Here is a 24,486-nt window from a genome sequence, read left to right as displayed (position 1 = left end):
CCTCTTGCCTCCTTGGTGTCCTGCTTTGTGATCTCCATCCTCATCTTTCTGAAGGTCCCTCTCTGCCAAGCTGACCCTCCCCACAGGCTCTAGAATCCTTGGCTACCAAGTGTAAGCTGGCTGAGGTTGTGTGTGGGTAGGCTCTGGTGGGGCTGACAGCAAAGTGCTGGTAAGAATCTTAGCAATTCTGGCTGGGCACGGTGGCTCATTCCTGTAATCCCAGCACTTTGGGAGGCCAAGGCAGGTGGCTCACAAGGTCAAGAGATTGAGACCATCCTGGTCAACATGGTGAAACCCCGTCTCTACTAAAAATACAAAAATTACCTGGGTGTGGTGGTGCACACCTGTAATCCCAGCTACTTGGGAGGCTGAGGCAGGAGAATTGCTTGAACTTGTGAGGCGGAGGCTGCAGTGAGCCGAGATGGTGCCACTGCACTGCAGCCTGGTGACAGAGCAAGACTCTGGAAAAAAAAACAAAAACAAACAAACAAACAAACAAACAAAAAAACCACCTTAGCAATTCTGTTAAATGGTACCAGTCCCAAACCTCTCCTTGGTAAGGTTCACCACTATGGGCCCGGGGTACTGCTAGCTCAGATGGCACCTTTGCCATCTTGTGGGTGGGGTGGACACACCCCCACAGCAGAGCTCATAGCTGGATTGCAGCTTCCACACATCCCCTGGCCCAGGCACCATCATGCGGGGCAGAACTTCCTTACCATGCACTGAAGTTCTGGGCTTCCTCTGTAAGCCCAGAGCATTTTCAACCTTTATCTTCACCCAGTTCCCTGCCCAATCAGGGAAGCCTGAGCCTCCTGCCATTGTCCCCTTTCCTCCATTCGCAGGAGGGGAGTTAGTGGGAAACCCCACTGCTTCCCAGGGCCTTCGAAAGGGAGACTTCCACCCACTGAGCCCAGCCCCCAGACCCTTTGAACAATGACAATCCCTTGCAGTGGTGTTGAACTCCAGCATTTACAAAGCATCTTCATATCCCCCCTCTCAGCTGCTCCATACCACCCCCTCTTCACTCTTCCTTTCCCTCCCTACAATTCAGAAAACTGGTGAGCTGTAGAAGTCACCCCTCAGTTGCTGAGCCTGGATTCTGGGCAAGTGGCAGGTGCCCACAGGCATGGCAGGGCTGAGTATGGCAGCAGCCATTAGAGCCCCTGGCACTAGAATGTGTTTTTTCCCAGTTCTCTCTTCAGTCCAGTTGGTGATGCCCCCCGACTCCCACACAGACAGAGCCTCTCAAGATTCTTGGGACTCCCCTCATCCTGTCCTTCAGGGATTCTTGTGTTTTCAAGTCCCCAGTGGACCTATCAGTGGGGAAGCGTGGCTCTGATTATTGCCCCAGGCCAGGCAGGGCAGGACAATGCCAGGGAGCGTCAGACTTGGGCCTGAAATCCCCAGAGGTTCAGCTGTGCAAAGTCAGGCAGCTGCTCCTTTGGGAAGAGCTCTGGACCATAAGTCAGAACACCTGGGATCCAATTCCCTCACCTTGTAAACTGGGGCTATTGACCGCTGTCCTGCCTGTCTCACAGGGGCTGTTGGGAGGATTCCATGAGAAACCCCTGCAAATGTTTGTGGTGTTATGGAAAAGCACTGGGGTAGTCAATGTAGGGACCTCCTTCCCCTACCTCCCCACTGTGGATCCTAGGGTTGGGTCAGGGGACCAAGGGAGTGAGCTTTGGGTAGGGTATAAATTTTGCTTTACACTCGAATGGGCTCTAGAGTCCATGGCCCTTGTTGCATTCAATCCTCCTAATACTCTCCAATTTCATTTTACCAAACTGGGGGTCCAAGGAGAAGCTTTGATGACATGACCCACTTAATTGGTGACAAAACCAGGATTTGAACACAGAGTTCTTGGCCCTAAATCCAGGCTGTTAGGTGGAGGCTGAACTGAGCTATGGCTAAAAGCCACAGGCCTCAGCAGAGCCCCAAACTTCTGTAGGCCCCAGAGGAACCTGGGGTTCCTGGCTGGTCATGGGCACCTCCCCATCCCCTTGTGGAATGGCAATATTTACAATAGCTACATGTTTAGAATATGTTCTAAGCCCTTCACATGTGTTATCTCATATAAACCTCATCATTCTGTATGGCAGGTACTATCATACCATTTTATTTTTATTTATTTTTATTTTTATTTTGAGACGGAGTCTCGCTCTGTTGACCAGGATGGAGTGCGTTGGCACCATCTCAGCTCTTTGCAACCTCCGCCTCCCGGGTTCAAGCAATTCTTCCGCATCAGCCCCCGAGTAGCTGGGATTACAGGCACTTGCCATCATGCCAGGCTAATTTTTGTATTTTTGTAGAGATGGGGTTTCACTATGCTGGCCAGGCTGGTCTTGAACTCCTGACCTCAGGTGATCCACCCTCCTTGGCCTCCCAAAGTGCTGGGATTACAGGCATGAGCCACTGCGCTGGCCCATACCCATTTTACAAATGAGGAGATGCAAGTACAGTACAGAGGTTATGTTACTTCCCCCAAAGTCACATAGCCAGGAAATGGCAGAGTCAGGAGTTGAAAGTAGAACCCAGACAAACTGGCTTCAGAGCCCAGCAGGCCACTTCCCCACTCCTTGCTTTGGGGAGCAGGCAATGAGCAAAGGGAGATCTAGAATCTGCCCTTGACTGAGCTGCTCTCCCTACAGGGGTAGCTGTGGTTGCTGGGAAGAATCAGCAAGATGGCTTCAGGAACTAGAAGTGTGACTCTGAACTGGGCTCAGGTCTCTGGGTCTCCATTTCCCCATCTGTGCAATGCAGAAGTCAGGGGAGCTAATATTTGCTGCAGCCTTTGCCAGCATGGACCTTCTAGGTTTTCTGGACTTAGAGGTCATGTTCTGCTCCCTACATCCATCTACAGCTAAGGAGTGGGGGTCGCAGAGGCCAGTCTAAGCTCGAATGCTTTCACCTTCTGGTCCTCCGTTCATTCTGGGCAGGCTGGCCATCTGCAGAACCACATGGGACCAGCACTCAGCAGGGTAGGAAGGGGATGAAGGGGAAACTGCCAAGGACTCTGCTGTTGGCTTCCCTAGCTGTACTTGCAGCAGGAGGGGATGGAGAAGATCAAGACTCAGGTGAATGGAGATGACTGCCCCCCATGCACACATTTCCTGGTGCTCCACCCCCTCAGCAAATGACTTCTGGGTAAGACTGAGGCATAAAGCCTGTACTGTTGATCCTTGCCCAGCTCACAGCTGGGATATTTGGGTAGACCTCTCTAGGACCCTCTCCTTTACACCTTAGCCTCCCACTGAGAGCATTAAGTGGTCGAATTTTGATGTCTCCCAGCTTTCCCAGCTCTTACCTCCTGCCCCTGGCTATTTTCTGTTCTTACCTCCTGCTCCTTGTTTTCTGTCCATAGTGGGTGGGGGAAGCAGAAAGAGGAATGAGAAGGAGAGGGATTGGGATCTTGACCCCACCTTCAAGGCCCTCCCCTTCTGCGGAGCCCTGAGTTTGGTTCACAGGGAACATTCCAACCTCTAGTCTTTGCTCCCACCAGATTCCAAGTCCACATCCTGAAGGCTTCATCCCTGTCCCACTAGGATCCTCCCAGGTCCTGGGATCCCTCATTTTTCTCTCCACACTCTGCCTCCCACTCTTCTCCCTGGCCCTTTGCACTCTCCACGAGCAAAGATGAACACTCCAGAAGTTGCAGCAAATGAGGGTGAACCTGGGCCCTGTAGAACCCCAGAAGTAGGAGTTTCCAGCCATCCTCAATCAGGCACCCCAGGATCAGGCACTTAGCAGGAGACCTGCCCATTCCCAGGCCTCCTCCACCCCTGGGCTCAAGCAGTGAGAGAGGACTTTGAGAATACCAGTTTTGATAGTAGCTATTCCATACTGCAAGGCTGCAGAAGGTGGGCTTCTGAGCTGGAGCCTCATCTTCAGCCAGCATCCTCCTTAGCCTGCCTCTCCAGAGCCAGGAAGCCCCATAGGTACCCAGAGAGACTCTAGGCCACTTGGGAACCACATCAACGTCTTTGCATGAGTTAGAAATAGGAATCCTTTTCTTGGAGTAGATTTCAGCCTTGTACAGGGCACGACCCTGTCTTAACCCCTCCACCTCTCCAGCCTGGTTCAGGGATAGCCAGAATGGGAGTAGTGGTGAGGGTGGGTGGCAGACTGGGAGGACAGGGGATGGGGAAGGGTGGGAGCGGAATAGTTGTACAGGGAAGTAGCAGGAGGCTCAGGAACCCATCAGGGAAAGCCAGGACAGATTCTCAACATCTTTAGAGGCCTTCAGCAGTCCAGGCCACTACTAATTTGTGGGGACTGAATGAATGAGAAAAGGAAGGGAGGGAGAAGGATGAGAGGGAGGGAGAAGGATGAGAGGGAGGGAGAAGGATGAGAGGGAGAGAGAAGGCTGGAGGGGAGATGAGAGTCGGAGAGAAAAGCCTAGAATAGCCAGTAAAGAAAGACCTAGAAGGGGGTGGGGAGGACGGAAGAGGGGGCCACCCATCATAAGTTGCCAGGAGAGATGGCCCAGCACCCTCAAGCACCAGGCCTGAGGCTTGGGGGCCCTAGAAAGGCAGGAAACGGGCCAAAGCAAGAAGGAGACAGGGAAGGGGTTCGGGTCTCTAGGGAAGAGCAGAGAGTGGGAGAAGAGGAGGAGGGAGCGGGGGTGCGGGCAGAGATAAAGGGAGCAACGGCTGCAGGGCCGGGAGCGCAGCGACAGGCGAGAGGGAGGGAAGCGGAAATTTAAAAGTGAAGATGCAGATAACGCAGCCTGGAGACGGGAACCCGGGTGGGGATAGAGGGAGGGAGGGGGAGGAGAGTGAGCGGCGAGTGGAGCGGGAGCCGACTGGAAGAAGGGCACTAGGGAGGGGGCTGTGGCTGCTGGGGTCCGAGGTGGGGCCGGGTACACCAGCCCCATCACTGTTTGCAGAGAGTCAGGGAGGCGGAAAAGACACGCGCTCTAGGCCCCCATCAGGGCGCATGGCCCGGGCCCATCCCCCGCGCGTCTCCCCGGCTGCGGGACGCGGGGGGCTGCCGGGTGCGCTTGGCTGTGGCGCGGCGCGTTGGAGACTTTATTGCGATGGGACGATAAGAGGGGCGGGGGCGGGGTCCTGGGGGCCGAGGCGGCAGCGCTTTAATTAAAACGGAAATTGCGGCCCCTGGCCGCGCGGGGGCCGGAGGGTTCCAAGCGGCCCCTTAGCTGGAAGCGTTTCTCCAGGACCCTCCCCAACCCCCGCCACGCCCGGGCTGCCCCCTCCCGCCAGGCCCTGCTGGACCCGGCGCCGTCTTCTCCTCCTTGTCACCCGCGGTCGCTTCGGGCGGGGATCGGTGCCACCGAGCGCAAAGCCTGCCTCGCCCCCCTTCCCCGTCCCCCCCATCTCCCACCGCCCAGTCCCCGGCGGCGATGAGACAGAGCGGCGCCTCCCAGCCCCTGCTGATCAACATGTACCTGCCAGGTACCAGGGACCAGCCGGAGGCTGGTGGCACCGAAACCTGGGGCGGGATGTCTAGGCTCAGGCATGGGAAGAGAGTGCTGGGGTCCAGGGGAAGGAGAAGTGTCCGGAGATTCGGGTTGCATGGAGGGCCGATTGTAATTTAGGGCACTGGGGAGACCTAAAGGCAGATAGAGAGCTCTGGGTTTCAGTGCAGGGTCTAGAGGAGTCGAAATGAGCAGATTGGGAGCCTGGGGGCCAAGAGCTGGGACTCAGGGACCCGAAAGAGCCTGAGAGGGAAAGCAGGGGTCTCTGGCGTGGTGGAGTACTCTGTGGCCGAGCCGTACCAGAAGGCTGTGGTCCGCGGGCGTGGCCCCTGCGCTCTCACGGCTCCTCACCTTCCTGCTACGAGCTTCGGGCCGGCCCTCCAGGCGCCCTCCTCTTCTCTCCCCGCGCTCCAGCTCGGCTGGCGCAGTTCCCCGCTCGGCTTTATAAGGCTCCAGCCGGCCCCTTCGGAAAGCGGATTTCCTTTTTCCTGGACGCGTTTCCTGACTTGGGCTCTATGGAGGGGCTCCGCGCAGCGCGCCTGGACCAGGCTCCGGGAGGAGGAGCCGGGTGGCCCGGGCCCCCAGCCTCGCGCCTGGGGACCACAACACCCCCCTTGAGCCTTGGCCCGGGGCCCTTTTGTCAAGCCCACAACTTCCGCCCGGGATTCGCCTGATTCTTTCCTTCTGCTGCTTGCAGATCCCGTCGGAGACGGTCTCTTCAAGGAAGGGAAGAACCCGAGCTGGGGGCCGCTGAGCCCCGCGGTTCAGAAAGGTGAGATGGCTGGCGCGCTGTGCGGCGGAGGCGAGATTGGTTGGGGTCAGGGCATAGGCGGACAGTAGGTGGGAGCAGCGTGGACCCAGGGTTCACACTGAAGCTCCGAGTCCTGGCCTGGTTGTGGGGAGGCCTTGGGAAGACATTCACTTGGTTTTTGGCTCCTGCATCTCCTGAGCACCAGGAAAAGAGTTGCAGGCCAAGGCAGATGGAGAGGATCCCAGCCCCAGGCCCTTTTGCTGCTGTGTATGGTTTTCCAGGCTTTGGGGCAGGGGCTGGGACACTTAGGGTCCTTTCCCTGCTGGTAGTAGGAGCTCAAGGCCGCAGCATCAGCCGGCAATGGAACCGGGGGAATTACTCCCCAAACACAGCGGGCTTCCCAATCACTAGACCCTGGCTACTGCCACCTGCTTCATCCTCCCGCGCTGACTCACGCCGGCTGATCTCTGCCGGCCAAGTCTGCCAGACGATTGCAATTGATTCCCAGGTTCACCACCAGCGCTCCACGGGTAGTCGCTAAATTAGCCTTTTGACGGCTGGCTCTTCAAGCAGCGTCTCCCCACAGTCCCCATCTCGGTCGTTACCCTAGATCTCACCAAGAGACAGAAACCACAAAAACGAGGTTGGCGACTGTTTTATCCAGAAGGAAACTATACCCAACGGGAACGGGCATCCAAGCCGCTGAGGTTGCTCCGCCTTTGGTGCCAGGTGCACCTTTGTACCCAAACCTTCCCTTGCTTCTGACCCTAAAACTTAACTCTGAGGACCAGAAACCAGGAAGCTCTTTGCTGAGCTGGCTTGAAGGGATTGGGATTGAAATTATGGGGGAGGGTAGCGTCTGGATTCTAAGCCAGTGGCTGAAAAAGGAAGAGGGGTTCACCAGACTATATTTGAGGCAGTAAGCAGACCACTTTGAGGAAAATCCGTTTTATTCTAAAAGGGAGTGGCGGTAATTGTATCGGGATTTTTCTCTGCCTGTCTGCTTGAGGCTCCAAGGCAGGGGAGCAGGAATTCTGGGACCCCACTCTCTAACCACTCGCATATCCTGGAAAAACCTCCTTGCTGCCTCCTGCAACCGAATTCGGAGGGAGATCACACAAAGACAGGAGGAGGTTGGTAGCCAAGCACAACAGCTGCTCGGTCCTTTCCCCTCCTCAGAGTTGTTCATCAGGCCCCGAGAACGATGGCACCTTCGTAGGCAGGGAATCCCGCCTGTTCCGAAAATAGGAGGCCAAATTCTTAGGGCCAGCGCAGAGGCCTGCGCACCCGAAGGTGGCTGGGATAGTGAGCCCATGAGAGCTTGCCCCTCCCGTCACGTATAGGGGGCCACTGTTCCTACTCCTGTCGGATGTGGTGTCCCAAGGAAGCCAGCCACCACTCCACCTCAGGAGTAGCCTGTCCAACTACGTCTTTGGGGACTCGGGACTAGATGGGTCTTGTCCAGCAGTGGTTGGGGTCGTCCTGCTGCACGCCTGTCCCTTCCCACCTCTGGATGTGGTCCAGCTGGGATGGGGCAGTCCAATCATTCTGCCCAAGGCCGCCCTGTACGGTTGTGCGGCTTTTCCCTAAATAAGGGAGCCCGGCTGAGATGGCGAGTGACGGCGGGTATCTGTCCTTGCTCGCCTTGGAAAGCCAAGTGCCTTGGTGCGCCGCTGCGCTCACGTGGGGGAGGCAATGCTTCCCCTTCCCCCCAACCCCCAAGTTCCACAAAACCGTGCATCCGGAAAGCTACGTGCTCTTCAGTGGAAGCCGCATTTCCATTGTGCAAAAGCGCGGTAAAGGCTACATACCACTCTGCTGATCAGCCCCTCCCGGGCTGGCCGCTCCTGCCGAACGCAGCTGGACAGTTTGACTTGCACTTTTCCTCCCCCAGTGCCGGTTCCTGCCGGGGTGGGTCGGTTTCCCGCCAGCATTCTTACCCAGTTCCCGCCTCCCCGCTCCCGCCTGTGGCTGACCGCCCCCCTCCCCACAGGCAGCGGACAGATCCAGCTGTGGCAGTTTCTGCTGGAGCTGCTGGCTGACCGCGCGAACGCCGGCTGCATCGCGTGGGAGGGCGGTCACGGCGAGTTCAAGCTCACGGACCCGGACGAGGTGGCGCGGCGGTGGGGCGAGCGCAAGAGCAAGCCCAACATGAACTACGACAAGCTGAGCCGCGCCCTGCGCTACTACTACGACAAGAACATCATGAGCAAGGTGCATGGCAAGCGCTACGCCTACCGCTTCGACTTCCAGGGCCTGGCGCAGGCCTGCCAGCCGCCGCCCGCGCACGCCCATGCCGCAGCCGCAGCTGCTGCCGCCGCCGCCGCCGCCGCCCAAGACGGCGCGCTCTACAAGCTGCCCGCCGGCCTCTCCCCGCTGCCCTTCCCCGGCCTCTCCAAACTCAACCTCATGGCCGCCTCGGCCGGGGTCGCGCCTGCCGGCTTCTCCTACTGGCCGGGCCCGGGCCCCGCCGCCACCGCTGCAGCCGCCACTGCCGCGCTCTACCCCAGTCCCAGCTTGCAGCCCCCGCCAGGGCCCTTCGGGGCCGTGGCCGCAGCCTCTCACTTGGGGGGCCATTACCACTAGACGGGGCGGTCGGGTGCCTGCGGCCTCGCCCTCACCCCCAGAGTCTCACCCGATCCCATCTGCATCCCGGGGAGGGGCCCGGGAGCTTCCGTCAACCGTCCTCTAATCCAGAGTTTACTCCACCTGCCGCACTTAGCAGGGGGACGGGACCGGAGCTCCTCAATCCTTGTCTGATACTAGATTTGCTCCCGTCCCACCCCGCAGTCCCCTGAGGAGGGCGATGTGAGCCCTCTTTCACTTTTTTTCTTCTCGGTCTCCAGGTCCCGGAGGGGATTTGTGGACCTCTGTTGTCTCCCCACCACTCCGGTGCATTTCCGCCTGGCTCCTAGAAGCCCCATTCAATATCACTTCTCTTTAACGAGTGCCAAATCTTTTCCCACTTTTGCTCTTCCCCGAGGAACTGCTCCCACCTCAACACGTGGAGGCCTCTCACGGTCCTCCTTCCTGGGACCTGAGCAGGTTTGGTGAAAGCCACCGTCCTCCGTGACACACGGCCCCCTTCCTCCTGTCCCCACACTCGCAGGAGGGCCCAGTGTGTTTCTTACCCTTTCAGCCCCATTAAAGCTCCTGAGCTCTCCGCTTCCTCCTCTCTCTCTGTTCTTTGCTGCGCCAGAACCCGTGGTTAGGGGAAAGCAGGGAGATGCTCATCTCGGGCCAGAGCAGAGAACCGCCAAGAAAGAGGTCCCGAGAAGGAGGGTGGCGCGGGCTTGGGCGCCGCCCGCAGGGAGCAAGAGGCCTGAATGGTGAGCTCAGCCCGAGGGAGCCGCCTTGCCTCATACCCACCCTGCCAGGCGACCCCAGCTCGCCTCACTCCCTTCCCGTTGCCTTCATCCCACTCTATCCCTACTTCCGTCCCAGCAGACACCCGCACCCCACCCTCCCCATCTCACTCACCCTTCCACCCACCCCTCACCCCACCCCATCCCAATAGGCACCCAACCCCCACCCCCACCCCACCCAACCCTCCCCATCTCACCCACCCTTCCACCCGCCCCTCACCCCACCCCATCCTAACAGGCACCCACATCACATCTTCCCCCTCTCACCCATCCTTCCACCCTCCCCTCACCCCATCTTATCCCAATAGGCACCCGCTCCCCACCCCCTCATCTCACCCATCCTTCCACCCGCCCCTCACCCCACCCCATCCTAACAGGCACCCACATCACATCTTCCCCCTCTCGCCCATCCTTTCACCCGCCCCTCACCTCATCCCAACCTTCATCCCTCCTGGCTGAGCTTCAGCCCACCTCAGCCTTCCCTCAGCCACTTTATTTCATCCCCTTCCCCAACCACTCTCCCCTCCTCATCCTACTCTCACTTAGACTTTCTCTCCCTATCCCTCACAAACCGTCCCCTCCCCCCAACATCTGTCGCCGTCTTTCTTCTGCTTGGCCTCCTCATTTGTAGAAGAAGGGGTCTGTCTCCCGCCCGGCTCCTGCGCTCGCGGCTCGAAGCCTCCCCTCCGAGTCTAGCTGCCGCACCTCCTTCTCGCGGGCGGTGCGCGCCCTCTGCTGGTCGGAGGAGGGTACGCCGGGGAGAGCTTTGTACCTAAGCCGGGGAGGATTTTGTGCGCCGCGCAGTGCAAACCGCAAGTGCCTGGCCAGACTGAGGACTGCAGCACCCAGTCGTCTCCAGGTCTCCTTTGGCCTTCAGAGAGGAGGGTGAAAAGGGGAACTCTGCATCCCACATCTGACCTCTGGAAGCCTGGGAAGCGGGTCGAGTGGATTATTCTCCTGGCTGGGCCCCTTTCCTCACCACCTAGAGGCCCTTCTGAATACTGCGCCCTCCCACCAGGGCCACTGCCCTTAAGTTCTATTCTTACCTTTTCCAAAACCTGTTGGCAGGAAAGCTGCCTTAAACGCCTTCCCTTAGAGGAAAACAACACTGGGGAAAGTGCCTAAAGGGACAGTCCCCAGCCTCAAGGCAACTGCTCCTCAAGGCAAGCCCCTGGCTCTCCTCTCCCCTGCAGTCCTGGCTATTCTTTTCCACGCGCATACCTCTTCTTGGGCACAGGAAGGGGCAATGCAGGCGGGAGGCTGGGCAGTTGGGGGTGTGGGGTGGGCCTGACGCCCCTTCCCAAAGAATTTAGCCAGGGAAAGAGTCTTTATTCATTTTCATTTTATTTTTCGCTTTATTTTTTCTAGTTTTCCAAAGAAATTTGGAAACACACACCTAAGACCTCCTCCATGAACTATTGGTTGGATGAAGCATGTAAAGACGCGTGAAGGGGTCAGGCGCGGTGGCTCACGCCTGTAATCCCAGCACTTTGGGAGGCCGAGGCAGGCGGATCAGGAGGTCAGGAGATCGAGACCATCCTGGCTAACACGGTGAAACCCCGTCTCTACTAAAAATACGAAAAATTAGCCGAGCGTGGTGGCGGGCCCCTGTAGTCCCAGCTACTTGGGAGGCTGAGACAGGAGAATCACTTGAACCGGGAGGCAGAGGTTGCAGTGAGCCGAGATCGCACCACTGCACTCCAGCCTGGGTGACAGAGCAAGATTCCATCAAAATAAATAAATAAATAAATAAATAAAAAGCCAAACCTATAGTCCTGTTACACAGACACCACTGTTACTATTGATAATTTTTTGTCAAAATCCTCTCTTTCTTTTCTCAATGCCTTTTATTTATTTATTTATTTTTTTGAGGCAGGGTCTCTCTCTGTTGCCCAGGCTGCCAGGCCGAGTGCAGTGGTGGAATTTCAGCTCACTGCAACCTCCACCTCCTGGGCTCAAGTGATCCTTCCACTTCAACTTCCCGAGAAACTGAGACTACAGGCCTGTGCCACCATCCCCGGCTAATTTTTGTGTGTTTTGTAGAGGGGACGGGGTTTTGCCATGTTGCCCAAGCTGGTCTTGAACTCCTGGGCTCAAGCGATCCACCCACTTCGGTCTCCCAAAGTGCCTGGGATTACAGGCATGTGCCACGGTGCCTGGCCGATGCCTTTTAAAATTTGATAATACCCTGCTTTCATAGCTGAATAGAAAACAAGTATGTTCCACATCATTATCCCCGACATGCCTTCCGGGATGGGAGAGTGGGCTGGTGCATTCATCAAGCAGGTGAGCCAGTCTGGCCTGGTAGGGGTCCTCTGTGATTTGCACGGTGGCAGTGAGAGAGGGGGTGCAGCATCAGAGAGCCTCTTTACAGCCCTATTTGCAGGGGTCAGGAAGCTGGGAGGAAGAAGAAACACACTGAGAAGATACAGCCAGGAACCAGAAAGATCTGGGTTGCTAAAAATTGTGGGCTGAATGTAGCAAAGTAAAATTTCTGGGTTTTGTTATTGTTTTGTTTTGTTTTTGGTTTTTTTTGTTGTTGTTTGTTTTTTTGAGATGGATCTCACTCTGTTGCACAGGCTGGAGTGCAGTGATCTCGGCTCACTGCAACCTCTGCCTCCCGGGCTCAAGCGATTCTCCTGCCTCAACCTACCGAGTAGCTGGGATATAGGCGCTTGCCACCACACCTGGCTAATTTTTGTATTTTTAGTAGAGGTGGGGTTTCATCATGATGGGCAGGCTGGTCTCGAACTCCTGACCTCAAGTCATCCACCTGACTTGGCCTCCCAAAGTGCTGGAATTACAGGTGTGAGCCACCGCACCCAGCCACAAAGTAAAATTCCTTAGGAAGGACTGTGAGGCCCTGCTCTTACATCTTTAAATGAAACAACGGAGGTCAGAGTCTTGGCAAAGGTGGCGCTCAGCAGAGCCTGTGTGTAAATGAGTAATGTCCTAGCCAATGCAACATTAAATGGGAACCTGTAGGGTGAAGTGCAGAAAAATCAATGTAATTTGAGGATGCATTGATGGAGCTATGACACCTAAGATGAAGGAAGTGGTCCACTTGGTTTGATAAGTCTGCCCCCAGGAACATTGTGCACAGTGTTGCTTTCAGGAGGAGACCAAGTGGAGGACACACAGTGTAGTAGGCCCAGGAAGTGAAGAGGAAAAATGGTGGAAAGCTAACAACAATATGAGATGTATCTGGAAAGTCAACTGGGAGAAAGGGGGATGGGAGCTGTCCTCATTTATTCAAAGTGCTGTCCTGAGAGAGAGGACCTGGATGCATGTGACTAAGAGCAGTATTGGGACACGTGGTTGGAAGCTCCAGTAAAACAGATGTCACCTTGATCTAATGAAGAGCCTCTGCCATGGAACATGTTGGGTGAGTTCTCTGTCACCAGAGTGTTCAGCAGACCCTTCTGTGAGAAGCAGAGAGGGGAGGTGGACTAAGCGACTTCTCTAACCTTGTCACCAGAGTGTTCAGCAGACCCTTCTGTGAGAAGCAGAGAGGGGAGGTGGACTAGGCGACTTCTCTAACCTTGAGACTCTTGGAATCCTGTGAAGGAGTCAATAAAGGGGGGATTTTAGTCATTTTTGGGCAGCTGGGGGAGACATTGTTAGATTAAGGGATCTTCTTACCTATGAAATTGCATCCTTAAAGCTCACCCCATGCCTCTGTTCTTTCCTGTCCACATAGCCAGTTTGGGAGGCTAAGATACAGAACTGGGAACCAGAAATTCTGAGTTCCAGTTGCAGCTTGGCAACCAACTTGCTGTGTGACCTTCACATAATCACATCTCTTTTCTGGGATTTCATTCTCCTCTCATTAAAATAATAAGGCTGAACCAGAGATTTGCAAACTCTGCTCTGTGGAACTTTAAGGGTCAATTAGGTTCTCTCTGTTCCAAAAAAAAAGAAGAGCTGGAAAACGTCTATCCAAGATGACCTACAAGGTCGAACCCAACCTCAGAATGCAGTAGATGGGTATCCTCTTCTCCAGATTATCTCAGCTCTGGGAGCCCCTGCCTTTGTGATGTCTCCAAGCCCTGAGTTACTATGGTCTTGGCAGGACTGTACTCCACCCAATCCCTGAAGAAGCCACACTCTTACCACACTCAGCTTCCTGATGATCCAGGTCTGTCCTCATGGACCCTTAACCCCTCAGTCCTTGGCCCTCCAAGGTATTGATCCCACCATTGCTTTCCTCTCCCAATCCAGGGTCAAGCCCCTCTTGCATTTTCTGAAGTTCTGAGCCTTTTCTTTATCACCTCATTCAAGTCGCTAGTGAAAGTATGGTTCACTCCCCCGCCGTATGCTTGCACTACAGTTTACAAAATGCTTTCATACCTATCACTTTTTTGACCCCTCCAAGGTTAGGAAGACAGGGCAGGTATTGCTTTATCTTCTGGGAGGATAAATAAACCAAGGCCCCAGATGTTAAATGACTTGGTTGAAGTCCCAGCGCTTGTTCTAAGACCTGTATCTTCTTATTCCTCTGCCAGACCTTTTCCCACTGCTCCAAATGACCTTTCCACAGTCCTGAGCAGTCACTGATCACTTTGTTTTTAGGATAATTCCCATGCAGGATGACACAGACCCATATCTCCTCCAGTAACATGCGCTCTGTGCAACTAAGCTCCACACACTATCACTTGCAGATGGAATTAGAAGCCCTGCTAACATGCAGCTTGAGGACATTCATGTCCATACTGTTTGGGACCTGCACAGTCACAGTGCAATGATGCCACTGAAGGCACTGAGGCTCACAGAGCACTCTCATATGCCAGCTCACGTGACCATAGACAGGCATCGTAATGGGCCACTGTGATGCACTTTCCTCAGAGCCTTCTGCTCTTCTGGCCTTCACCTTTCTTTTAATATGTCTTTGAAATGCACCAAAATGAACTTGTTTCTTTAGCTATTTATAATCCATGTCAAGTGGATCTGCTGATGATAAAAGTATGCCTTACCACTCATTGAACATGACTCTGCCAGGCTCTGCCCTATGCTAATGTTTTACAGGTGGTATTTCCTTTGACCTGGCTACAACCTTGCCAGATGGGGATGGTTACCTCTATTTTCAAATGAGGGAACCAAGGCTTGGAGAACTGAAGTGGCTGGGCCAGCCCATGACCTGACAGCTGAAATCCTTACCATCCCACTAGATCCCCTCTTGCTGGCCTTCCTAGATAGCTTCTTCCTCACGTAAACATGACCTGCTGCTTGCTCAGTACAGGTGCACACCGCCTACAATTGGTTATAAAGGACAAACTGACAGCTTGCCTTATGAGTGTCCTTGGTTAGGTCTCTGTTTGATAAGGAAGTATGTTTTGTCCCTGATAAGAAATAGAGACTGTTTTGTTGCCCCAATGCCTTTTGCAAGCTTTCACTTATCTAATTGAAGTGCTACAGGCTTGGAGAAGATCACTCTGAGGTGGGGTGGGGCTCTGATTATATATTGATTTGACTGGCATTTCCTACTGTAGTTTGGTCAGCAGGATTTCTCCATGACACTCCTCCATCTTGGGATGATGCATGTCATGTCTAGAGGTGAATGGTTCAGTGTCCCATTGACTGTGATGTTTCCTATTTCTTTTGTTTCCTTTGCTTAGAGATAGAGTCCCACTCTGTTGCCCAGGCTGGAGGACAGTGACATGATCATAGCTCACTGCAGCCTTGAACTCCTGGGCTCAAGAGATCTTCCCATCTCAGCCTCCCATGTAGCTGAGACTATAGGCATGCACCACCATGCCCAGCTTGTTTTAATCTTATTTTGCTTTTGTAGAGATACGGGTCTCACTGTGTTGCCCCGGCTGGTCTCAAACTCCTGGCCGCAAATGATTCTCCCACCTTGGCCTCCCAAAGTGCTTGGATTACAGGCATGAGACACTGTGCCCAGATGAATTTTTCTTTCTTTCTTTCTTTCTTTCTTTTTTTGAGACAGAGCCTTGCTCTGTCGTCCAGGCTAGTGCTGTGGTGCAATATTGGCTCACTGCAACCTCCACCTCCCGGGTTCAAGTGATTCTCCTGCCTCAGCCTCCCATGTAGCTGGGATTACAGGCACCCATCACCACGCCCAGCTAATTTTTGTATTTTTAGTAGAGATGGGTTTTCACCATGTCAGCCAGGCTTGTCTTGAACTCCTGAACTCAAGTGATCCTCACACCTTGACCTCCCAAATTGCTGGGATTACAGGAAAGAGCCACTGTGCCTGGCCCCAGCTGACTTTTTCTCTTTCTGAGAATTCTCTCCCACTGGATCCTGTTTGCTGTTTCTTTCCCAGCACACCCTTCTTTGAAAACAAAGGACAACATAGCTTAGTGGTTTGGAGCTTTGGGCTGGACTTCCAGGGTTTAAAAGCTCTGACACTTGCAAGCTATGTGATGTTATTCAAGTTACTTTACTTCTTTGTGCTTCAATTACCTCATCTGTAAAATGATAATATCCATTTAACCTACCTCATAGAGTTGCTATAAAGATTAAATAACGATTTAAGTACCTCGCTACATATATCAGTGCTTTCTATTAAACGAGCAGAAAAAACAATCCAAAACAAAGCAAGCACCTGCCTCCTCTCCCTCTCATCCCCATCGGATGCCCTCCACATGCCCTGGAAAGGAACCTGGGCTTACTTTTCCACGTCAGCCCAGTCCTTGTCCTGGGCCCCATGGTGAACTTCACCAAGAACAAGCCTCTCGACTGGCTATGGCTCCGCAACCACTATCACATGGTTGGCCTCCTATACTCAGAACATCCTCCATTTCTTTATGAAGTAACAAAAGAATGCATTGAATTTCAAACTACAAGATCTCAGCTAGCTACTAGCTATGTGACTTTAGGAATATGTCTACACCATTCTGACACTTAGTTTTCTCCTCTAAAATGTAGATAATAGTAATGCTTACTTCCCATGATTCTGTGTAGACTATTACATGAAATTTGGAAGTGGGAAGTTTTCTTGTTACAGCAACTAACATTACCATAACAGATACCCATATTATATTTGATCTTTACAATAATACCCTGAAGTACACATTATTAATTTCTTCATTTTATAGATTAGAAAACTGAGCCACAGAGGGATTAAGAAACTCGTCTAAAGTCACACAGTGAGAAAGGGCAGTGCAGGATGTGGACCCAGTTTGATTTCAGTGGCAGTGAATTCTCTTAACCACTAAGGATGTGAAAGAGGTTTATATGCTCAAGCCTCCTAGAAGTAATAATAATAAGGGCTGATACTTATTGAACCTTTATGTGCCAGGCACTATTCAAAGAGCTTTACATTCATTTAATTCTTACAACCCTCTGGAGTTGGCTCTAGTGTTATTCCCATTCTATAAATTAGGAAAACTGAGGCACAAAATGTCAAATAACTTGCATGGGATCACAGAGCTGCCAAGTGGTAGAGATGCAGTTCAAGCCTAGGCAGCCCAGTTTTCACTCTATCCCCACCCCTTATTCTCTGATCTTCACTACTGGAACAAGGAGCAGATTCTGAGATTCTGAGAGGCCAAGGAAGTAGCAGAACTGTATGCCCAAACCCCAGCTCAACCTCAAGCCAGGTGCTCTATTCCAGCATTCATCAGGGGTTCCACACAAATAGCAAAGTGAGAAATGCATTTTAGAAGTCTTGTGGTCTACCGTGACCCTTGCAAATATCTCGAACAGCATGGTGGAGTAGAAGGAACCCAGATGTGCGTGGCTTCAGACTCATCCTCTGCCTATTCCCTGTGAGACTGAGAAGGCTGCTTACTCTCTGTGAGGCTCAGTGACCTCATAAAATGGAAACACTGATCATACCTGCCTTGTTGGTTTGCTGCAAGGACAGAGCCTGTGCCTAGAGAGTCCAGCACAGAAAGCTGCTCCATAACTGTCATCCCCCACACTGATTAGCCCAGAAGCAAAGACCCGCCTTGCAAGTTCATCCCATTTCCCACCAGTCTAATCCTCCAATTCTACACCCAGTTCTCCCTCCATGAGGCAGAGATGCTCTTTCTTTGAGATTCCTTCCTTCCTTGAGGTCGGAGAAGAAGGAAGTAACTAAAGGAGGCTGGAAGGCCAGACCTTGAGCATTAGGTTCCTTTTTTGGAAGAGGAGGTCAAGTTGCTTAGCAACACAGCAGGAGGTTGTCAGGGAGGCTTCAGGCAGCACTGTCCATTTTTATCCTGCAGCATGGAGAGATCTAGAGCAACACAAGATAGGGAGATGGATGGGAAAAGTGATGAAAGATCCCAGGCTCCGATGATAACCTCTTGGGTTCAGCCTCCTTTCCTATGATCACCTTCCCAATCCCCCAAACTTTCCCCCTGGTTTTCTACTTTTGACACACAGTTCTAGGGCATCTTGCACACACATTTGTGCAATGGCCATGTCTATGACCATGAATATGAGGGCCAGACTCAGGACCACCTTGTATTTATTCTATGCTTTACAACTTACAGATCACATCATAGACACAATTTCAAATGATACTTGCAGCAGCCTCATTAATCGTGGGAAAAGGCCAGGCATGTGGCTCATGCCTATAATCCCAGCACCTTGGGAGACCAAGGTGGGCAGATAACCTGAGGTCAGAAGTTCGAGACTAGTCTGGCTAACATGGCGAAACCCCGTCTCTACTAAAAATACAAAAATTAGCTGGGAATGGTGGTGGGTGCCTGTAATTCCAGTTACTTGGGAGGCTGAGGCAGGGGAATCGCTTGAACCCGAGAGGTGGAGATTGCAGTGAGCCCAGATCATGCCACTGCACTCCAGCCTGAGCAACAGAGCAAGACTCCATCTCAAAAAATATATATAATATATATATATAGTGGGAAGATGATCATGATTCCTATATAACAGATGAGGAAAACAAAGTCCCAAGATCCCACAGTGAGGAAATAGCAGAGTCCAGATTTGCTGCAAATCTCAGGATAGTTCTACTACACCCTGATGCATGGACATTAGTGCAGGCAGTAGCAACGTGTGTGCATGCCATTCTTAGGGCCTAGTGTCCCAAGATGCATCTCCTCTCATCCCTGATCAGCAGGTGAATTGTGAAGGAAGTACTCAGCTGTTCTTCTCTGTTGGTTCCAACCAGCCTGGGGGGATCCCTGGAGTGGGAAGTCCCAAAAGGGGCCTGGCCTGCTGGCCCAAAGACCTAGACTCAAGAACGTTGCTATGCTAGGCCAGGCTGGCAAAAGTATCTACATACTGACAGCAGAAGCAAGTCCCCTGGCTGGCATTCTAAAGAGAGGCACGTGGGTCACACTGGGACCAAGGTCTGGCAGCAAGGAGTAAACGCAGTCATCCAGGTCACAGGATAGCTCATGAGAGGCCCAGGCCTTCAGGTCTCCCCACTACCTCAGGGGCCAGCAAAGCTGGTTAGAGCACCCCAGGGCCCCATTCTGGACTCTGTCCCTGTCCTGGTCATTGTTTAGTCCCTGTTAATAGTTATTAATAGTGCTGACTACTACAGCAATAGTTGTTACCCTAACAACAGTAATATGTCATTCCTATCATAGGCACCTGATAGACACTAACCCAAGATCTTGTTCCGATCTGATAGATGAGAAAACTGAAATTCAAAGAGATTGAATCGTTGTCTTAGATTAGTAGCTAATATATGGTAGAGGAGAGACTCAAACCTCCGACTCATAGTCTTTTGTTCTGTGCATCACATCACACTACCTTTAAAAGTCAGAGAGGAGAAAGGATCCCCAGGGGAACATTCAGCCACCTCCCACTCCTATATCCTCAAATTGCACATGCCCAGGACCATGTAGTCCAGCATGGCTCAGCTGGTGCTCTATACAGGACAGGTAATTTGAATAATTATTTTGATTAAAATTGTATCAACTTCCAGAAAATGATTTTGCATGACTTACCATATCAAAATGAACATAAAAGAAGATATTCAAATTTAAGAGACAAATTTAAAAAGCCATTGGTAAAATATGAGAAGCATTCTCATAAAAGTTAGGGAAAAGGAAAGATGCCTTTTTTATCCCTTTTAATTTTGTCATCACTGCTACCACTGACCATTGTACTGGAGAGCCTAGACAATGCAACAAGACAGGAAAAGATATACACTGTGTGTAAATATTGAGATGGAAGATATTAAAATGTCCTTGTTTACAGATGATATGAATGCCTACCTATAAAATCCAAAAGATTCAACTAGAACACAATTAGAACTAATAAAATTCCAGTAAGGTATAAGATCAACATACCGAAACAAACAAACAAACAATAAAACGGCTCCCCATAACCCTGTAAAAAGAAGGAATTGAGAATTACAGGCTTACAACAGCAATACAAATATGCTCCCAGATCAACCTAATGAAAACATGAGAAACATCTAAATAAAGAAACTATAAATATTCACTAAGGAACTGAAGTAAGAAGACCTGAGTAAATGAAGAGACTGAGCACGTTCCTGGGTGGAATGACTCAATATTGCAAAATTGCCAGATCTCCAAATTGATCTATAAGAGTCCCAATTCAAATCACAAAGGGATTTTATGGTACTTGACAGGCTTGGTTCTCAAGTTCTTCTGTACTATGATTAAGAATAGACAAGACACGACCAGGTACTGTGGCTCACAGTCCCAATTCAAATCTATTGCAGTCCCAATTCAAATCACAAAGGGATTTTATGGAATTTGACAGGCTTGGTTCTCAAGTTCTTCTGTACTATGATTAAGAATAGACAAGACACGATCAGGTACTGTGGCTTACGCCTGTAATCCCAGCATTCGGGAGGCTGAGGTGGGTGGATCTTTGGAGATCGGGACTTCGAGACCAGCCTGGCCACATGGTGAAACCCTGTCTTTACTAAAAATACAAAAGTTAACTAGGCACAGTGGTGCATGCCTGTAGTTCAGTACTCAGGAGGCTGAGGCAGGACAATCACTTGTACCCGGGAGGTGGAAGTTGCAGTGAGCCAGGATTGCATCACTGCACTGCAGCCTGGGTGACAAAGTGAGACTCCATCTCAAAAAAAAAAAAAAAAAAAAAAAAAAAGACAAGACAATTTTAGAAAAAGAATAATGAGCATGCTGCAAAACTAGTTATTGAAGAAGTGGTTTGAAACAGCAATAGTTAAGCAGACTAATGGAACAGAGTAAAGCCTTGAAATAGATTCATATGTGTGGGAATTTCATAAATAATAAGGTGGTATTTACTGGGGCTAAAGGAAGACTGTTCAAAGATTGGCACAACTTAGTAGTCATTTGGGGAAAATAATTATATCTCTACCTCTCACCACATACAAAGTTGAATTCCAAAATAGATTAAGGAATGAAATGAAGACACTATAAAAGCACCAGAATAAAATTCAAAGTGTTTTAAAATGCAAAGTAAAGCCAACCAAAAACCTAGCATAAATCAAGAACAATTGAAAAGAGAAGAGAGGCTGGGAGAGGTGGCTCACACCTGTAATCCCAGTACTTTGGGAGGCTGAGGTGGGTGGATCGCCTGAGGTCAGGATTTCGAGACCATCCTGGCTAACACGGTGAAACCCCGTCTCTACTAAAAAATACAAAAAATTAGCCGGGCGTGGTGGCAGGCGCCTGTAGTCCCAGCTACTCGGGAGGCTGAGGCAGGAGAATGGTGTGAACCCGGGAGTCGGAGCGTGCGGTAAGCCGAGATCGCGCTACTGCACTCCAGCCTGGGCGACAGAGCGAGACTCCATCTCAAAAAAAAAAAAAAAAAGAAAAAGAAAAGAAAAGGTAAAACATCTAGGAGAAGTTAGTTACCATAGTTGTGTTCTAAAAATGTGTATTTGGTGGCACGCTTGTTGGCAACCAAAGGTAAACATGCAGACTGTCACCCTTTTTAGTCCATTTATTCTTTTATTCTTTGCTCTAAGGAGATAAGTGGGCAAAGACCTGACACACAAATGCTTATCATAACATTTATCATAATAAAAAATGGCTATTATCTGAATAAACATCAGCTCTTATTTATTGAGAACCTACCTCATGCCAGGCACTGTGCTAATTCTCGTTATTTAAAGGATATGAACAAGTTAATGTGAAGAGCAAAATTTCCCCTAGCTTTATTATTTGAATAAAGGACAGTGGATCTTCTATGGCACTTATGAAAAAGATAGAGAAGTGTTTTTTAAATGCTCTTGGATGGATCCTTGTAAGAGTGTGCACGTATGTGTGTCCATGCTCTGTGTGTGGGCATGCACCTTATATGTGCTTTGTGTGTAATAGACGTGGCTGCCAGGCTGGACAGGAGCTTAACTCCCCTTATCCAGCAAGGGACATTGTTAAACCCTAGGGATTTGGAAACAGCTTGAGGTTGGGGGAAGGAGCAAAGGGACTTTGGAGATGTATGAGAGAGGAGTGGGGGATATGGCTGCAGAAATGTGTTTCTCCTTTTCCAGACACTGTCCAGTGTCACTTTTTTTCCTGTTCCTCCTTCCTTATCTCTTTCTCTTTCTCTCTCTCTCTTTCTCTCTCTCTCTCTCTTGCTCCCTCTCTATTTTTCTTTTTCTTTCTTTCCTTATAATTCTCTTCTTTTTTAGGTCATAATAATATATTTTCAGGAAGATAAATCCTATGAAGAAAATAAATTAGGGGCATGTGATTGAGGGTAACTGTGGGATAGACTGAGATGAATTCAGGAGATGATGATGAGAAGGAGGAGCCTATTAAGTCGAGATCTAAATGACAAGAAGGAGACAGCTGTTTAAATCTCTCTCTCTCTCTCTCAGAAATGGGATGATATGACAATGTTTTCAATCTCCTATTTCCACTTCATCATGCCATTTTTGTCATGTCGATAAATATATATTGATGTACAATTTCTTTTTTTTTTTTTTTTTGAGACAGAGTCTCACTCTGCTGCCCAGACTGGAGTGTAGTGGCTCGATCTTAGCTCACTGCAACCTTCACTTCCCAGGCTCAAACGATACTCCCTTCTCAGCCCCCCAGTAGCTTGGACTACAGGCACAGCCACCATGCTCAACTAACTTTTGTATTTTTAGTAGAGACGAGGTTTCACCATGAGGCTCGTCTCAAACTCCTGAGCTCAGGTGATACACCTGCCTCGGCCTCTCAAAGTGCTGGGATTGCAGGTATGAGCCACTGTGTCCAGACTGATGTACAATTTTTTTTTTTTTTTGAGACAGAGTCTTGCTCTGTGGCCAGTCTGGAGTGCAGTGGCGTGATCTCGGCTCACTGCAACCTCCGCTTTCCGAGTTCAAGCGACTCCTCTGCCTCAGCCTCCCGAGTAGCTGGGACTACAGGCGTGCACCACCACGCCCGGCTAATTTTTTGTATTTTAGTAGAGATGGGGTTTCACCATGTTGGCCAGGATGATCTTGATCTCCTGACCTCATGATCCGCCTGCCTCGGCCTCCCAAAGTGCTGGGATTACAGGCTTGAGCCACCACGCCCAGCCTGATGTACAATTTTTAATGGTCCGTAATATCCCAGTGAATATCACTTTATCACAATTTACTTAATCTCCTTCTAATGTTCATTTAGGTTATATCCAATTTTTTATTATGATAAACAATAGTATGACAGGCATCTATGCATCAGATCTTTTCCCACTTATCTTCTTAGGGAAAATTTCTGGAAATATGGTAGCTAGATCAAAGAGCATGCTGCCTTTCACGTTTTGATCCAGACAATCTCCCCAAAAGACTAATATGTTCATTTTCCCATGCTTTCCTTATGGTTGGAATTTTCCATTTTGATAATCTGTGTCAGTGTGAGAGATGTAATATCTCATTGCTGCTTCGACTTGAATTTCTTTGGTCTATAGTAAAGGTAAGTATCTTTTTATTTGCTTATCATTTGCTTACATTTCTTTTCTTTCTTTTTTTTTTTTTCCTGAGACGGAGTCTTGCTCTGTTGCCCAGGCTGGAGTGCAGTGGCACAATCTCAGCTCACTGCAGCTCCCAGGTTCAAGCAGTTCTCCTGCCTCAGCCTCCCGAGTATCTGGGATTACAGGCACACACCACGAAGCCCAGTCAATTTTTTATATTTTTAGTAGAGACAGGGTTTCACCATGTTGGCCAGGCTGGTCTTGAACTCCTGACTTTTTGATCTGCCTACCTTGTCCTCTCAAAGTGCTGGGATTACAGGCATGAGCCTCCGCACCTGGCCTGCTTATGTTTCTTTTTGTGAATTGGTTGTTTCCAGTTTTAGCTACTTTTCTATTGAAAAATATATTGTGTTGCAAATACATTCTCTCCATTTGTCACTGGTGTTTCAACCTTGTTTTTATTGAAAGGATACAAAATAAGTCAATAACAAAAATATTATCAGGTGGGAACAAATGCTATGAAGAAAATAAATTGGGTTATGTGATGAACTTTTTTCTTTTTTCTTCTCTTTGTCTCTGACATTCAAAAGCTTAAATGGAGTCTCAGATGAATCAATCTGTTCCTTTAAGGTCTTTTTACTGCTAAAAAGACATTCTCCACCCACCCCAAGATGCAATATAATAATAATAATAACAATAAATAATCCATATTTTCTCCGGGTGTTTCGTTTCCTTTTTTGGAATTAGGGTCTCACTCTGTCACCAAGCCTGGAGTGCCGTTGTGTGATTATAGCTCACTACAGCCTCAAATTCCTGGGCTAAAGTGATCCTCCTGCCTCAGCCTCCCAAGTAGTTAGGACTATAGATGTGTGCCACCATGCTTAGCTAATTGTTTATTTTTTGCATTTATTGATTGATTGATTGATTGATTGATTGATTATTTTGAGATTGAGTCTTGCTCTGTTGCCCAGGCTGGAGTGCAGTGGTGTGATCTCGGCTCACTGCGACCTCCACCTCCCAGGTTCAAGTGATTCTCCTGCCTTAGCCTCCTGAGTAGCTGGGATTACAGGCATGTGCCACCACACCCGGCTAATTTTCATATTTTTAGTAGAGATGGAGTTTTACCATGTTGGCCAAGCTGGTCTCGAACTCCTGACTTC

At 50.5% G+C, this 24,486-nt stretch overlaps 1 protein-coding gene and 1 long non-coding RNA gene across 3 annotated transcripts; one reads left to right on the top strand and one right to left on the bottom strand.

The window, feature by feature from the left end:
- The first annotated feature begins 5,256 nt into the window (after positions 1–5,256).
- On the top strand, positions 5,257–9,354 carry FEV (FEV transcription factor, ETS family member). Its single transcript, XM_054478583.1, has 3 exons — positions 5,257–5,417; positions 6,138–6,212; positions 8,185–9,354. The coding sequence occupies exons 1-3, from the start codon at positions 5,366–5,368 to the stop codon at positions 8,775–8,777; spliced, it is 720 nt and encodes a 239-aa protein (XP_054334558.1). The 5' UTR covers positions 5,257–5,365; the 3' UTR covers positions 8,778–9,354.
- Positions 9,355–12,603: 3,249 nt separating this feature from the next.
- LOC129031819 (uncharacterized) lies at positions 12,604–14,308 on the bottom strand. Of its 2 annotated transcripts, none has more exons than XR_008501133.1 (3): positions 13,199–14,308; positions 13,098–13,115; positions 12,604–13,023 (listed from the first exon to the last, which is right to left on the bottom strand). It is a non-coding gene; the product is annotated as an uncharacterized LOC129031819 (long non-coding RNA). The 2 variants fall into 2 exon arrangements; XR_008501134.1 differs by having other exon boundaries at positions 13,670–14,308.
- Positions 14,309–24,486: the final 10,178 nt, after the last annotated feature.

The sequence above is a fragment of the Pongo pygmaeus genome, chromosome 11, assembly GCF_028885625.2.
Source record: "Pongo pygmaeus isolate AG05252 chromosome 11, NHGRI_mPonPyg2-v2.0_pri, whole genome shotgun sequence".
NCBI lineage: Eukaryota > Metazoa > Chordata > Mammalia > Primates > Hominidae > Pongo > Pongo pygmaeus.
This window is presented reverse-complemented; position numbering and strand designations above follow the sequence as displayed.